This window comes from Nelumbo lutea, chromosome 6 (genome assembly GCF_056320005.1).
Source record: "Nelumbo lutea isolate HS-2025 chromosome 6, American lotus-T2T, whole genome shotgun sequence".
NCBI lineage: Eukaryota > Viridiplantae > Streptophyta > Magnoliopsida > Proteales > Nelumbonaceae > Nelumbo > Nelumbo lutea.
The window spans coordinates 33,546,145-33,563,089 of record NC_142689.1 but is presented as its reverse complement, the minus strand read 5'-3'; the positions used below and the strand labels follow the sequence as shown (position 1 = coordinate 33,563,089).

General features: G+C 37.7%; 1 protein-coding gene across 3 annotated transcripts in view; it reads right to left on the bottom strand.

Moving 5' to 3' along the window:
* Positions 1-8,477, bottom strand: part of LOC148848444 (pre-mRNA-splicing factor of RES complex protein) — a 60,207-nt gene extending 51,730 nt beyond the window's left edge. The window contains exons 1-5 of one of the 3 annotated variants that reach the window (XM_088951007.1): positions 8,297-8,477; positions 7,544-7,788; positions 6,281-7,457; positions 5,557-5,624; positions 5,359-5,417 (exon numbers count right to left, since the gene is read on the bottom strand). In XM_088951007.1, coding sequence (XP_088807133.1) covers positions 5,359-5,417; positions 5,557-5,624; positions 6,281-7,457; positions 7,544-7,751 — 1,512 coding nt within the window. In that variant the 5' untranslated portion in view covers positions 7,752-7,788; positions 8,297-8,477. Of the gene's footprint in view, positions 1-5,358; positions 5,418-5,556; positions 5,625-6,280; positions 7,458-7,543; positions 7,789-7,866 lie in introns of all 3 variants that reach the window. The other 2 variants (XM_088951009.1, XM_088951008.1) reach the window with 2 other exon arrangements.
* Positions 8,478-16,945: the final 8,468 nt, after the last annotated feature.

Here is a 16,945-nt window from a genome sequence, read left to right as displayed (position 1 = left end):
TTCATCATAACAGGGGGGGCTGGAGAATGAGAAGAGAAGGTTATTACTAAAACCTTGCTTAGCTGGTGCAGTGAACATTACAAGATCAATGGAGGAGATTAAACTTTGGGCCATCCGGAGATGGAAGTTGAAGTGGGGATTGAGGATTCAAAGACTGCCAGACTCCAAACTGCTCTTCATTTTCGCAAGTGAGGCAGAAGCCAGGAAGAAGTGGCGCATGGAAGACAGGAATATCGATGGGGAGTTGCTACACCCGGCTCCTTGGGACATGGGGAAGTTATTTTGGAACACAGGGGTGAGCAAAGCCTTCTGGGTTAGAGTTTTGGACTCCCAATCCACCTTTGAAGTAACAAATTAGTGGAGAAAATTGGATATTTGTGTGGTGGTTACCTAGAGATGAATGATTCCAGCCAAGCTAAAGAAACAGTAGAGTGGATTAGGATCATAGTAAAATGGCAAGGTTACCCTCCGACTACCATTAGAGTAAAGGACAGGGATTCACTGACAGAAGTAAGAGTCTGGCCAGAGATCCTACCTAAGCATGCTAAAAGTCAGACAACCTGGAATGAATCAGTACCAGTTGAACAAGAATGGAATTACAGAGTCTTGGCGGGATCAGATATTTCTGCAGAAGAGGGGAGAAGATTAAAGGGGAAGGAGGTCTGCATGGAGGAGGAAGTAGGGTGGATGGCCACTGTCGGATAGGGCTGTCAATGGACCGGTTTTGGGTTGGGCTCCATACAAATCAAAATCAACTTAGACAGATTGGATGGGCCAATAAGACACATTGAATTGGACGAGTCCAGACTTAATGGTCCAAAGGATTTATTGATTGGATTGGACCTGGTCCATCTGTAATGGATTTATATTGGATTGGGTTAGATTGAACCAATACCAGGTCCATTAGTAGAAGATAAGAACACGGGTGTCAATGGACCAGGTTTGGATTGGAACAAATCTAAATTAAAGCCAGTTACAAATTGGACTGTCCAAACACTGAATTGAACCAATCCAAAATGGTCTAAAGTATTCATTGGATTGGATTGGACCTGGTCCATTTGTAATGGTCTCATATTGAATTGGACCAAAACCGGTCTAATTGACACCCCTACTGTCGGAGGAGGAGGAGGAGGTACAACAGATTAGTTCAAAGAGGCACATTTGAGAAACTCAGATGAATGAGCACAGAGTTGACATGGCAGTACCTGGTAGAGGGAGACTGACAAAGATGGAGAAACTGTCTATGTCTTCTGTTGAACTGAGCCAAATGGACAGCAGGATGAGCAGAAAGTCTTCTGGTGGTTTTCAAATTTCAAATGAAGACCGCCTTGAAGAAAGGGTGGCAGATTGATGTATAGAGATCTTAGCTGGAATGGGGGAAGGCCAGGGAGTTAGGAACAATCCTACGGAGGGCAGAGAGTTGGACCGGAAGGTATCCATTACACCAACTAAACAGTTAGATCAAACAAGTGAAGAGGGACAAATCAAAGAAGGTTCAGGTGAGGGAAGTAGAAGGACTAGAGCAGTAATACTTTGGACTGTTTGGGAGGAAAGAAATGATAGAATATTTGAAGGAAAAGAAAAATTTAAGGAAGCTTTAGTCGAAACAATAACATTGAGGGTGGCACATTGGGTAAAAAGCTTGAAGTTGTTCTCAGCTTTTAAGGTCGAAGACTTTTTTAGGGTTTGGGGACTTATTGCTGCCTCTTCATCTACGAGACAACAGTTTTTTGAGGCATGGTATCCTCCAACAGATGGTTGGAAGAAGCTGAACTTCGATGGGAGTTGTGTGGGTAATCCAGACCCTTCAGGCATTGGGGGCCATTAGAGATGAAAATAGAAACATTACTGCTCTGTACTCCGGTCCTGTGGAGCAGGGTGATGTGGCAAGGGCAGAGTTTCTAGATGCAGCATATGGGGTTGAGAAGGCTAAAGAGTTGGGTATTAATAGACTGATCACCGAGGGAGACTCAAAAACTGTGATAAAATGATTGCAGAAAGGGGAAGGGGTGACATGGCAGTTGAAGAATGATGTCCGAAGACTTAAATGGATGTCAAGGAACATGTCAATCCAGGTGGGATGGGTTAGGAGATCTGCCAACAGTTTGGAAGATAGTTTAGCAAAGCAAGGGGCTCAAAGAACACATGTTTTGGGCACATTTGTAATTCTGTCCCAGGTCAGCTTACTAAAGCTGATTTCTTTCACAACTTCGTGTTGTAGCCTAAAGTTTTCTAATTAGTGAAATCTTTTCAAGTTATTGATCAAAAAAAAGGGAAGTAACAGGAAATCAAGCCCTACCATTTTGGAGGTGGACCACACCACTTCAAATGGGTCTTCTGAACCATCTAAAGTGCTAGTCAGCCCAACTAGTGTTTTAAAAGCGAAAGGCACAAAAAAGCAAAAAAAGAAAAATCTAAAAAAAAAATCAAAAAAGTGCCAAAAGAGACAAAAAAAATGCAAATTACTAAAATACTAAACACGTTATTAATTAAAAATATAAACTTAAATTTTAAAACGAATGCTTTCAAAAACTATTATCTCAAATTAAAATACATAAACATAACATGTAAAACATATTTAAAATAAAAATTTAAACATAAAATCAAGACAGGGTGTGAGATCGTAAGAGGTTCCTCCGAAGGTGTCTGGTCCTTCAGCTTTCTGGTGGCACCCCTTCCAACAAAGAGGTCGAAACCTAGTCTTTCTTGCATTGAAGGAATCTACAGAAGTCGACAGTGAGAATGTTGGAAGGGAATAAATGGCTCATCGCCTTTGCATTTGAGGAAGAAGCTAATGGGGCCCTCTTTTCCAATGTGTCTTCGCTCAACGGCCTGCAAGTTTTGCTATCACATTTGTCCCATCTAGGTTGTTTAGAGAGGCAAGTGAATGGCTTTGGAAGATGGTGAATTCTCGGTGTTCCTCTTTCAACCTAGTGCCCCGTGGTGTTCAAGGAGATTGGAAATGCAATAGGAGGCTTTATTGCAGCATATTCGAGCAATACGGCGTGGAGAAACCTCGAAGCCCTTCGTCTACTGGTCTAGAGCAGGGTAGTGAAAGATATCCCTAAATCCTTAGAGCTAGTGGGGGCATTAGATATCTCCTGCAAATCACAATAGATGACATTGAAACTCAGTTTGAACATAGAAACACAAGGTTTCCTATTCAGTGATCGGGTTCTCAATCTCTTTTTACTCTGTCATTACCCGCAAAGCTCAACAAGACATCGGTTTTCACTCCTGGGGGCAGTGGTGTTCTATCTTCAGGAGGTGGCCTTCCCATCCCTTCTGCCACTATAAAACGCCGAAGAAAAAAAAGGAAAAAGTCGAGGCGAAAGGCATCATAGCCTCACAGGTGAAGGGAAGGGGAGCGGAATTGCAAAGAGTGACGGTGAAAGAGGGGGTTGGAAAGACTAGTGTTCATAGTCACAAGAGCTGGAGGGTGGGGAGCGTCTGGGTTTCCCCGTCGCCGAAAGAAAATGCCCTAGGTGTCACGTCGGTGGGTGCTATTTCTCCAGAGCCGTTGGTTGCAGCAGCCACCCCTGTTTCCAGCGAGTCACAGGAGGCAGGAGTTTCAATTTTCAATCAGAAGTTAATTTTTTTCACAAACTGGGGTTTTTTTAGTTTCAACTTCAAATTTTTCCCCTGTGGGAGTTCGCCCCGACCTCTTTGGGTAAAACCGATTTCGTGTTGCACCCTGTCCAGAAGCTACAAAATGGGCTTAGGCCCACCAAGTCCTATTAAGAAGTCGTGCTCTGTTGAAACTTCCAACGCCCTGGTCCCCTTATCTTCAATTTGGCAATGTTTTGATTCCCTCAAAGGTTCTCCGACTGGCAGTCCTCCACTCATATGTGAAAGCTCTGAGGCTCCTAGCATTGAGTCTTCTGGTATGCAGCTCAGTAAGTGAGCAAGCCGAAGTGTCGATGAGCTAAGCCCAATTGGTGAAGAGGGGAGGGGTTTTCCTTGCAAGACATTTGAGGAGGGTATTCAGGTTAGCAGCACAAGCCAGGCAGACAAGGCTTTAAGCTTTGGTAAGTTCCTTGGAGTTTCTTATCCAACGAACCAAGAATCGATTGGGATTGGTTTAATGCTAAGTTTACTAACGAGGCCAAGTCGGACAGTTCTCGGGATGTTCCTAGTACTTTGTCGGACTTTGAATCAAAAACTGACTTCTCTTGGTCGGACCATTCTTCTAATCCAGCAGGTTTCCCCTTTGGAAGCAAGAAATCCAAACTTCTAGCTGATTTTTATGATGTGAAATTGGTGGGCCCTCCTTCCCATGGGGTCCGAGGCTCTAGAGGGAGGGGTAGAAGAGGCAAAGGCTGGAACATTGAGAATAAGTAGGGAGTCTTTTGCAAATTTCCATGTTTGGTGGTCGCGGTTCTTAGCTGTGGTGAGTTGTGAGTTGGGTGGTTTGTTTTAGTTGTTCGAAAGGAGGTTTGGTGTGCTCTGTTTGTGGATTTTCTTCAGCTTTTGTTTCATTTTGTTGGCCGGTAGGGGAGTTTGTCGGCTTTTAACTGTGTACTGCCTTTTCGAGTACTTCTTGTACAACTTTCATTAATAAATTTTTTACCTTACTCTTTTCAAGAAAAAAAGAATCATTAGCCAAATCTAGTGCAGAGATTGAATATAGGGCTATGGCACATAGTGTGGCAAAAATTTTGTGGCTCAAGAATTTTCTAATGGAGTTGGGAATTGAAGTTCCTATGCTGATGCCAGTGTATTATAACAGCAAGGCAGCAATTAATATAGCTCATAATCCCATAATGCATGACAGAACAAAGCATATCAAAATAAACAAACACTTCATCCATGAGAATCTTGAAACTAGTGAAGTCTGCATTCCCTATGTGAACTCCATTGACCAATTGGGTGACATCTTCACCAAGGGTGTTATAAGTACTCAGCAATGTAAACATTTGTATCAAATTGGGAATGATAGACATATACAACCCAACTTGAGAAGAGTGTTGTTAGAGCTGTTAGAATGTTATTTATTCTATTAAGTTGTAACTAAGGGCACTATTGTAATTTTCTCTTTATTTCTTAACGCCCTAGTATATAAGTCAGTATGGGCATCGCCACTAACATCTTCTGCCAAAATATTCTTTCTCTTCTGCTACATTATTCTCCTCTCCTCTCCCTCCTACAAACTAGAATTCAGTTAATATTACATTGCCAAGCCAGCTTCTATCTTTGGGCACTTCTTTTTCCTTCCCAAGATAATTGGAGTTAAACAGTGCTTCCTAGTTCCTTGTGCAAAAAGAAATATGGCACCACTGGACCAGGCAGTTAATCAATTCCATTAGTCAATATTAAATACCTAACCAATTTTCTTAACAAATAATATCTCAGGCATACCTTGGGTTTTTCTTCTCCTTTTTGTGATTTTAAGAATTCATCCTTTGAGATGCGTACTCCTGCAGTGACAAAATCCAAATGGTAGCTTGTATATGGTTAGCATAAAACCTGAGATACATAGATTTTGACACTTTGCATGAATTGGCAATGAACTGTTCTGAGAAGTTAAGAGAGTATATAGAAGAAATTTTCTCTGACCTTTTACTTTATCACGATACACGGGTTCTGCACCTTTTCCACTGATGGAAGGATCAATCTCTTTGAACCTACATATATTTATTTAAACAATCAATTCTCCAAATAAAAAATAAAAATAAAAAAAAAGAGCAACAGATGGAATGTTCGTCGTCCATGCATCAGTCATCTTAAGAACAACCAATTCAACTTTACTAGAGAAAGAAAGGGGGGCAAAATAATAACTTCACTTAAACAGGAACAACTCTCTTTCCTAATTTTGGAGAGCACCAAATACCTAATACATGAACAAGGAGTATAGTTGCTCACTCAAGTAGTTGAATTGTCTGACTACTGTTGCTCTCCATTCTTCATGAATATTTGAGCTTATGGTGATAGAAGTAATCCTGTTTGGCCAAACTAGTTCATGAAAATGTAGATAGTCTATTAGACAAGTCCTGTTCTTTAGTAGCTATGAACACCCCGTCCTGCTGGGCAAGGAGATTCCCTTGGTTTTACCTTTTTTTATTTATTAAACAAAATTTAAAACCTACTTCAACATTCGAAACAACAGGAAGTTTGTTCAACAAAGATAAACCCCCCCCCAACATAGACACATGGATTATGGCAACATGAAAAAAAAAAAAAAAAAACAAAACAAAACAAAAGATGAGAAGAATAGAAATAAACAGATAGAGAGCAGAGAGAGCATAAACAGTAATGCCTAGTTTGTTAGCGGGAGATTTACCTCGCCAAGTCCTCCTGCACTTTGGCAACCTCTTCTTTAAATGCTTCACGACTAACCAAACCAGACCTCCGCCCTGCTTTCACAGGGGATAAATCTTTCCGGCTTTTCCTTGGGGGTGAAAGGTCTATAGAAGCATCAGCTTCAATTGTTTGGGAATAAACTCCTTGAGAGAGGTCAGGTAATTCAGCCCTCTCAGAACCCTTCTTGCTTCTCCTTGGAGGAGAAAGATTTCCCACCAATGAAACTCGGGGTGCACCCTTATCTGGTGAACCACGATGAGTACGCAGAGGGGGAGATAAATCAGATGAACCAATCCTCTCCAAATTCTTCCTCCCAGTATCCTTCCTGTTTCTCCTTGGGGGAGAAAGATAGGGCGAATCAGTCCTCTCTGAATTCTTCCTTTGAAATTCCGTCAGTGTTTGAGAACGGGAGCGCCGAGGTGGGGACAAGTCATGGTCTGGGTTTACGGAGTTCGATGCCTTTGGTTCATTCTCAGGTGATGGCGTTTGATAACGCTGCTGTCGCCGCCGTAGTGGGGACAAATCAGAAGCTTCATTGCCATGATATGTACGCTTCCTTTCAGGTTCCGGGGAAGGGGTATCATACCGAGCCCGTCGCTGCTGTTTCAGCGGCGACAAATCAGGAGCTTCATTACCAGAACGTGGATGCTTCCGTTCAGGTCCCGGGGAAGGGATATCATACCGAGCCCGTCGCTGCCGTGGCGGTGACAAATCAGGAGCTTCATTACCGGAACGTGTATGCTTCCGTTCAGGTTCCGGGGAAGGGGTATCATACCGAGCTCGTCGCCGCCGTGGTGGTGACAAATCAGGAGCTTCACTACCAGAACCTGTGTGCTTGAGTTTAGGTTCAGGAGAAGGTGTGTCATACCGAACCCGCCGCTGTCGTGGTGGTGACAAATCAGGAGCTTCATGACCAGAACTTGTGCCGTTCAATTCAGGTGAAGGTGAAGGTGTATCACACCGTGCCCTTCGTTGGCGAGGAGGGGACAAATCAGAATCTTGCTGAGTGGGTTTTGCTTGTTTAGGTGCATCAGAAATCGATACCCAGCCACTTCCATCCTCAGAAATCGCATGGTAGGGACGCTGAGATCGAATTTGCTCGAGTCTCTTCAGGCGCTTGACTTCAATGTCTTCATCAATTTGGGGTTTTTCTTCATCTGTAAAAGATGCTAATAAGAAATTGGTAATTCAATTCTTCAACAAATATTCTGCTTTCTCCTTTTGAGGGTTTTGATTTCTTTACCTGCAGAATCATCCTCACTTTTCTCATCATCAAGTTGTATTGGTTTTTGCCAGACCGGATCTTCATCCACAACAAGAACACCCACTGCATTCGTTTTTGCTTTCACCTTTTTCTTCTTCTTCTTCTTTTTCTTCTCGTCTTCATTATCATTTGTGTACCTCTTCAGGTATTCTTTGAGAGATGCTGATGCTGAAGCAGAAGGTGCCATGGTGGCCTCTTGTTCAAGACCTTCCTAGTTTATGGACCTGGAAATGAAACAGTAAGTAGTTTGACGAAAGAAAAGACAAGAGTTAGACTAGTAAGAACAATTTCGGAAAATAAACCTGAACCCTCTTCTGTTGTGGCCTTTCAGACCCAAATTAAACTAGTAAAATAGATGTAAATCCTCTATCTGATGATTCATTATGTCATTGCCATCCAAGTTTGAGCTCCCATATACCGGGAATAGACTACAGTACAATTTGTACCAGACTGAAACACAAACTTGTAAAATTTTTCTAATTTCTAATGGAAGACAAGGAACAACCTTCAACAATTATTGCGAATTACAAACCAGAAGGAAATTATCTTAATTCTAAAACAATTTGCTAACTTATCCTTCCTCAATGGTAGATGGATCAATGGCTAGGAGAGTAGGGTTACAGAACCCTTTTTCAGTTTATCATAATTAAACGACCAAACTTGAGAAGGGATGTGAAACCTTCGCGTGAAAAAAAGAAAAACACAGAACAGTAGGAGGGAATCGAAACTCACCGGAGATCAGTTGATTCACTTCTTGTTTGGGCAATTGAGCGGAAATGATTCCGGAAAGGAGCAAGGACCAGACGTCTCTTTTTGCGAAAAAGGAAATGTTTAAAAAAGTGAAAAATCCTTATCAGTAGTCTTCCTTTGTGTCAAATGCACAATTCAATACTTTAACTTTAAAAATGTACCATTAATCATTAACCATCAGTTAATATGTTGTTAAGCGATATTTGAAAAGGAAAATTGACAATCCCAAAGTTCAAGTTACATTTGAGTGGGCTAGTGACCCTAACTTTGTAAATAGAAGAGGTAAGGATTTGGGATTATAATATTTTTTTTAATGTTTAGATAATTAATAAGGAAAATTAGATAATACTCAATGGACATTTGTATTTTTTTAAAATGTCCTTAATCGCCGATTAATAGTTAGTTAACGATAGATACTAGATTGTCACGCTTTGAAAGTTTGAGTATTGAATTATCACATTTTAAAGTTTGGGGACCAAGACACTAGACCCAAAGTATAGGGTATTAATCGGGAGTTTTCCCCAAAACTAAGACAAACCCAATCATCACAAGTCTTCCAAAAGAGTTATTTCAGTTCATTCCCCTGCTATTTTGTTCATAAAAACGAAACATTAAGGTTCCAACCAATCAGTCTGAGTTCAGAGCGCTCCTTACACCGACATTTAAGCATGTATCGCCACAAATGTTTTCAAGCCAGCTGGTCGAACCATTTGAACCGTTACCTGGCCAAGATTCCGAACCTAGTTCAGTCAATACCCGTTAGACCGTCAAAAACCATTGAACTTGGCTAGTTCAACCTAGTGACTGGGTGGCAGGTCACGCACCCAACGCATACAAAACTTTCGGAGGTAGTAACTTTGCTCTCAATGTCTGATTAAGGTATTTTTTATTTTGGGCAACTTTTCGAGATCATGTGCCCTAGGAAGTTGTAGGTGCCTTGCCCCGTTATTTTTGCAAAAAAGAAAAAAAAAACTTTTTTGGTCTCAATTTGCATTTTTCAATTTCTTTTTAAATAAAAAAAATAAAAAACACATATTAAATATAAAATAATACACATAACATATTTAAGATATATTTTATACATTATTTATTGCTAAAAATATATATTTATAGACACACACACATATATATACTTAGTACATATTTATGCTGACATGGCATGATCTGAACCATTCGACCCGACTAATTGAACCAATGACTCACGACCCAAAGGCAAAAACAAGTTGGCCTCTGAATCGGTTTTTAAAACTTTGACCGTTGCATAACAAGAACATCTCCCCGTACTACTATGTTATAATTCATGGGAGATATTCCCAATATACAGTGGAATCTACTCCTTACACCGACCTCACATCTACATCCCGCCGTATGCTCGGAATATCTCTCATGAATAATAACATGCAAGGACGAAAGATGATCTAGAGTGGCTGAAACATGATGTGAGGTTAGTGTGAGGAGCATATCTGAACTTATCCGATAGATTTGAGCTTATCAAAATGATTATACGGTTTCAATTACATAATTTTGTCCGAACTCCTGATTAATAATTGGAGACCGGATCTGCTCTTCACACCTAGCGCCTCATAGGCGCCTCACATGCACATCCTACCATGCATTGGGAACATCTCCCGTATTTATTATTCACAGGAGATGTTCCCAATGCATGCATGTGAGGCGCCCATCTGTGAGGAGTAGATCCCGTCTCTAATAACTTGATCTAGTGTGGTAACGTGGTTCTTGCGACTTGTGGTTTGGATTTGGTCCTCACATTGGTCACACCATCTTCACGGCCATCTATCAAAAGAACACCCCTCAATCCTTAATCTAGTGTAAATGTGCACTTGAAATATCTCTTCATGAATAAAAACATACATTCATGGAGACATTTTGAATGCACAATTGCAATAGGCTGTGAGGACGGTGTGAGCATAGTTCTGAGGACTAAATTTGATATCGGTTCTTACTTGCTTCAAATGGATTGAGACCCAAACCAATGAATTTGTTAATAAATTAAAAAGATTTCCTAGTTTTTTGTGATTTTTATTATATTTTAAGTAAAATAATGTCAATTTCGACCTTAAAGAATGAAAAATACCATTTTCCACCCCAAACCATAAAAAAAAGGTCATATATAGGCAAATATAGACATCATTTGAAACTACACCAATGGATTCATTAGACAACGTTATGTGGCACTACTAAAGTTTGAAAAAATTCACTTTAGATTCTAAAGGTTGAAAATGGGCCACTTTAATAAAGTTAATAAATTACTTCATGTTCTAATTAAATGACCCTAAACTATAATTAAGTATTTAATTTATTTAGGCCCCATTTGGTTCATGGAAATAGGGATTTGGAATTGGAATTGGAATGGGCTATTCTGATTCCAACTGTTTGGTTGGAATCAAAATCCCATTCCCATTATTGTTGGAATGGCATTTCCACATCTTAAGGAATGACTATTCCCTGCCCTTCCCTAGGGAATCAAACCCCATTCCTGTTGATTTCAATTCCCATTCCCATTCCTGTCTGAACCAAACAGACTATGGGAATGGGCCATTCCAATTCCGATTCCGGTGAATTTCAATTCCAGTTCTAATTCCGATTCTAACTGCGAACCAAACGGGCTCTTAATTAATAAACAAAATTAATTAATTAAGTTATACTAATTAAGTATTTAAATAAATAAATTAAATTAATTAGGGAAATGGACTTAATTAATTAAATTAAATAAACAAAGGCAATCAATCTAAATAAGTAAATTAAACCAATTAAGGAGAGTTTTAAAAATCAACCCAAATGAAACTACTTTAGCCACCGATTTCTAGGTCAATGATTTGATAATCTGGTTCGAATGAATCAACCTATGATGTTTTGAAAAATAAAAATAAAATAAAAGTAAAATAAAAAACAACTAAAAACCATTTATTGGATAGAACAGTTTAGGGGGTCAATCATTTGAGTCACTTGTTTATTAACCAAGTTAAAAATTCTGGGCAATCAAACCATTCGACACAAGAATCATTCAATTGTCCAGTATGATTTACCCGATCGGTTGAACCATTCAACCTAGGAACCGGTCAATTGTCCAGCTCCATTTTATACTTGGCCCGGAAATTAAAAAAAAAAAAAAAAACGCTAACTTCGTCAATAAACTACTGTCATCCAGTAAATGTGTTTGGGTCATCTTTTATTTTAATTACATGTTCTTCAAAGTTTCATGGTTGATCCACTCTGACCGGACAATCTAATTGGTGACGAAAAACCAGCTGCCAAAGTGGCTCTGTTTTGGGTCGATTTTAAAGCCTTGCTTAATTGATTTAATTTATTTATGGAAAAATTCCCGATAGTATCCTGTACCTTAAGCGGAGTGTCAATTTAGTATTTATCCTCATTAAATTTCCTTCGATTAGAGAATAAAAAGTCTTAAATACACATATTACTATTTCGACCGATAAAAATCATTAAACTAACCCATCGACCCACTTCCTGTTACCTTTTACATGTTTCCCCAAAACAGACGTATTAACAGAAAATTTTCCGTTCCCAGCGGAACAGACGATGCAAGCTCTCCCCCTTCCATTGAAGTTGGACAATCTCTGCAACCGTTGTAGGATTTGGTGGGGCATCAAACAAATCAACAACGAGGGTTAAGTTCTCGGTTTTTCCTTTGGGAACTTGAAAAGTTTTAAAAGTACACTGCAGTCTGTCAACGGTTATCTCCGTCTCTTCACTGTCTACACTCTTCTCAGAGTTCAGACTTGCCTACCCTTGCCGAATAAGCAAGGATGGAGCATTCTACGGAGAAATCCGACGACAGAAGAGATGGCCACCGGCAACAAGAAGTGGAGGTTTCACCGTCGTTGTCGTGTTTGTTCACTCTGCCGCTTTGGGAATCGGTTTCGACCTTCAGTCTGGAGAATGCTGTCTGCAGCCATGGGCTGTTCATGATGGCACCGAACCAGTGGGACCCATCGACTAAGACCTTCCAACGCTCCTTGCGACTCTCTGATGAAAACCACTCCCATCCTCGTCCGCATCTCCATGTCCGCGTTCTCGACACCGCTTCCCTCTCTCCCGACGATCAACGAGTTCTGTTGGTACTCAACCATCTACCTACTTTCAGTGTTTGCTCTTCTTTCTCTTCATTCAGTTTATTAGCATGTTATTGTTAATTTTAGGCTCAGGTAACCCGAATGCTGCGATTATCGGACAGTGAAAGGAATATAAGGGAGTTTCACAAGATCCACCATGAAGCCAAGGAAAGGGGTTTTGACCGAGTTTTTCACTCCCCGACATAATGACCTGTGTAGCAGCTGGATGATATCGGGGGGTGTTGAAACGATGCATGAAACGTCAAAAAGCGACCTGTGCTTTTTGTTCGTTCAACCTAGAACGAAGAAGACAGGTTTCGTTCGTTCAACTGAGGGAATGAATGGTTTTTTTGGTATTTTGAAAATTATACGCCTCATGTGAGTTTCTAACCGATGGAAATCTAACGTACCCTATTAAATTGTCGCAAATTGAAAATATGGATATCAAATTGTCCCAAATTAAAATTTCAGATATTAAATTGTCACAATTTAAAATATGGATACTAAATTGGCACTCGGCCTAAAGTACAGGTACCTATTGGAAATTTTCCCTTTACATTGATTAGCTTTGTTTATTTAATTTGATTAATTAACTCCATCTTCTTAATTAATTTATGTTAATCAGTTAGTTGCTTAATTTACTTAATTATCTTAATTAGTGTAGTTTATTTAATTAACTTAATTAGATACTTTAGGGTCATGTAATTAGACCATGAAATAATTTGCTTAATTAATTTTATTAAAGTGGCCCATTTTCAAATTTTATGGTCGAAAGTGGCATTTTTCAAAACTTTAGCAGCGACACATAACATTGTCTAATGGATCCACTAATGTCATTCCAAATACCATCTATTAAGATGCAGTTTGATAATAGCTGGAAAGGCTAATTTGAAAAGCTTATTATTTTGTCTTTTTTTTTTTTTGTATTTTAAGGAAGTCGTGAGCTAGTTGATGGTTGAAAATTGGGGTTGTTTGGAAAGTTTTTTTAGGAAAATCTTATAATAGTTATGAGAGTCAAAAGATGCATTGAGCTTTGGCATGAAGATCTAAGCAGTCTGAAGCTAGTTTAGTTATTATGCATCTTTTCGTGTCTTTTTGCATGAGAATAGAGTGAGAAAGATGCGAAAAACTCCATTTAGAGTTTCCTGAAATCAACCTAAAATGTGCTTCTTACGTTTTTTTGACGCACTAACTTTTGACGATTAGATCTGTTATGAACCAAATAGAAAAAGACCGCAACACAATCTGCCCAGCTTGTAAATAGCTGAAAGACCGTGCGAAAAAATGTATCAGACAAGGCCGTTGAATATACAACTATAAAAATCTTAATATTTAATTATTCTAACAACTAGAAAACAAAGCAACAAATCTTTCAGTTTAGCAATTTCGGGGTTTACCAAATGGCCCGTAAGATTCTTTTTTTTAATATATTTTAAATTTTATATTATTTTTACATTTTAAACAAACGAAACACAGTCTGGATCAGGTAGGCACACCTGATAGATCCGGTCCCAACAAAACATGCCTACTGAGGTTGGTCAAATGGGCTGTTACCGGTTGAGTGGATACTCACCAATTTGACAACTGTCATGTCAACAACAACAATATATTTTTGCTTATTTGTTTTTGTTTTTGTTTTTTTTTTTTTTTTCTAAACACTCATGTTGACCAACATCCCTCTGAGTGGTGATCTCATCTTGATGCATTCGCCTAATTGCGGAAAGATGATGGAAATCCACCACCATTTTACTATTTAAATTCTATTGGTCATTAAAAAACTCAAATTCTATTGGCATGTTTTTTGTGAGTTGGGATCGCCTGTCAACAAAATACGTTTCAACTTTCTACCAACATCATTTCACACGATATATTTCACAATAAGATTGAGACCCACCATAAAATTAGAATCCTTCATGTATGAGATGTACAGTATGAAATGATATTGGTAAAGGGTTGAAACGTATTTTATTGGCAAATGATCTGGACTCTTGATCACAACGCAACGAATCAGAGATTGTACCAATAGTTGGGGGAACATGTTTTGCAATTGTAGAAAGACATCTATGAAATGTGGCACTCCAATTGTTAGAGATCATGATGGTCGATTTCTTTTTTCTTGAGGCTCTCCAATCTAATAATAGTATTCCTAAAGAATCTGTATCACGAGCCTTTATTCATAGTTTGTTGTTTGTTGAAAAATTACATCTCTTCTCTTCAATCATTGAGAATGTGATGATTATAGTTGAGTTTTTATTGACAAATCACTTCCATCCACCATGGTGGCTTCGTACTTTTGCTCAGTCTCTTTTATCCCTTGAACGAGAACAGATTCAATATTCAATCCTCACAAAACTGTGTTCATACTATATTTGCAGTCACTTACAGTTGTACAATGGGAATATCTCCCTATGAATAAAAATTTTTAAGTTCAAAGATATTCCCAATACATAGTTGAAGGTGGCTGTGAGTATGATGTGAGTACCATTTTATGTGGATTGAATCCAAGTTCCCCTTGAACTGCTAACTATGCAACTCATGTTGTTGCTCGGAAAGCTTTATCCCTTAGGCCATGTTTGGGAGTGCTTATGTTAAAAATAAGTCCTTATTTGAATAAGCATTTATTTGCATTTGGCACCCAACTTTTCAAGTGCTTATTTTTTAAAATAAATACTTATTTTATATTGGGCATTTGATAGTCTTTTTCTCTAATAAGCACTTGAATAAGCATTTGTGACTATTTTGTTCATTTCTTTCAAATTTTCAAAATATACACTTTGAAAGCACTTTTATTAAATTATTTTTATAAAAACACTTTTATGAGAGTACTTATATGAAAGCACTTTTCTAAAAGTACTTTTACGGAAGCACTTTTAAGAAAGTACTCTTATGAAACTTTTGTAAAAGTACTTTTATAAAGTGATTTCATAAAAGTATTTTCGTAAAAGTGCTTTCATAAAAGTACTTTCTTAAAAGTGATTTCATAAAAATAATTTTAAAAAGTGCTTTTGTAAAAGTGCTTTCATAAAAATACTTCTATAAAAATGCTTTCATAAAAATACCTTTATAAAAATGTTTTTATAAAAGTACTTTTATAAAATTCAACTAGGGATAATTTTATAAGTGGCATTTTAAAATTCAACTAGGGATAATTTTGGAAGAAAAAACTTGAGTAAGTGCTTATACATAAGCACTTAAAAAAATCTGGAAATTTGGACTTAAAAAATAAGCCCTTATTTTTATAATAAGCACTTCTTTCAGGCTTATTTTCAAATACCACCAATAAGTGCTTAATGGCCAAATTAATCACTTATTTTGAATAAGCACTTATTTGCATTTGGCACCCAACTTTTTCAAGTGCTTATTATTTAAAATAAACACTTATTTTATATTGGGCATTTAATAGTATTTTTCTCCAATAAGTACTTAAATAAGCTTGATTATTCAAATAAGCACTTATTTGCATTAGGCACTCAACTTTTTCAAGTGCTTATTATTTAAAATAAACACTTATTTTATATTGGGCATTTTGTAGTATTTTTCTCTAATAAGCACTTAAATAAGCATTTGTGACTATTTTGTCCTTCATTTTCTTTCAAAATTTCAAAATATACCCTTTGAAAGCACTTTTAAGAAAGTATTTTTATGAAAGCATTTTTACAAAAGCGCTTTTGTAAAAGTGCTTTCATAAAAGTACTTCCGTAAAAGTGTTTTCATAAAAATGCTTTCGTAAAAGTACTTTCATAAAAATGTTTTCATAAAAGTACTTTCGTAAAAGTGCTTTCACAAAAGTACTTTCGTAAAAGCGCTTTCATAAAAATATTTTTATAAAAGTACTTTCATGAAAGTGTTTTTGTAAAAATACTTTTATAGAAGTGTTTTCATAAAATTACTTATGTAAAAGTATTTTTATAAAAGTACTTTCTTAAGAGTGCTTTCATAAAAGTACTTTTTTAAAATTCAAATAAGAATAATTTTATTAGTGGTATTTTAAAATTCAATTAGAATAATTTTAGAAGAAAAAAATTGAATAAATGCTTATTATATAAATACTTAAAAAAGTCTTAAAATTTTGGATTAAGAAAATGTCTTATTCTTGAATGCTTATTGAGTATTGTATAAGTTTTAACAGCTCGGCATGACATTTTGCTTGTTGTAGCATTCAAAGCATTCATACGTGATCACATTTACTTCGTGGTTCGGTGCTCTCATTGTCAACGACGTCCCCATTGATTAATGAGTGCTTTGCTTATGTTAGAAAAGGAAAAAAATGATTTTTTAGGAAAAATCTATTAAAAATGATTGAAATTGATTAAAAAATTGCTTATAAAAGAAGTTATAAGAAAATTCCAGTCCACCCGTTTTGATCTTGGCGACTCTCCAGGATCACTCTTCACACTGACCTACTATTCTAGTTGCACATGGGAACATCTCATGTTTTATCATGATAAGATCTTCTCAATGTAAGATGGGATGGAATTCATATCATATCGTCTGTTCCCTTGATACAGAAAATTTTCTATGTTAGACCAAATCTTTT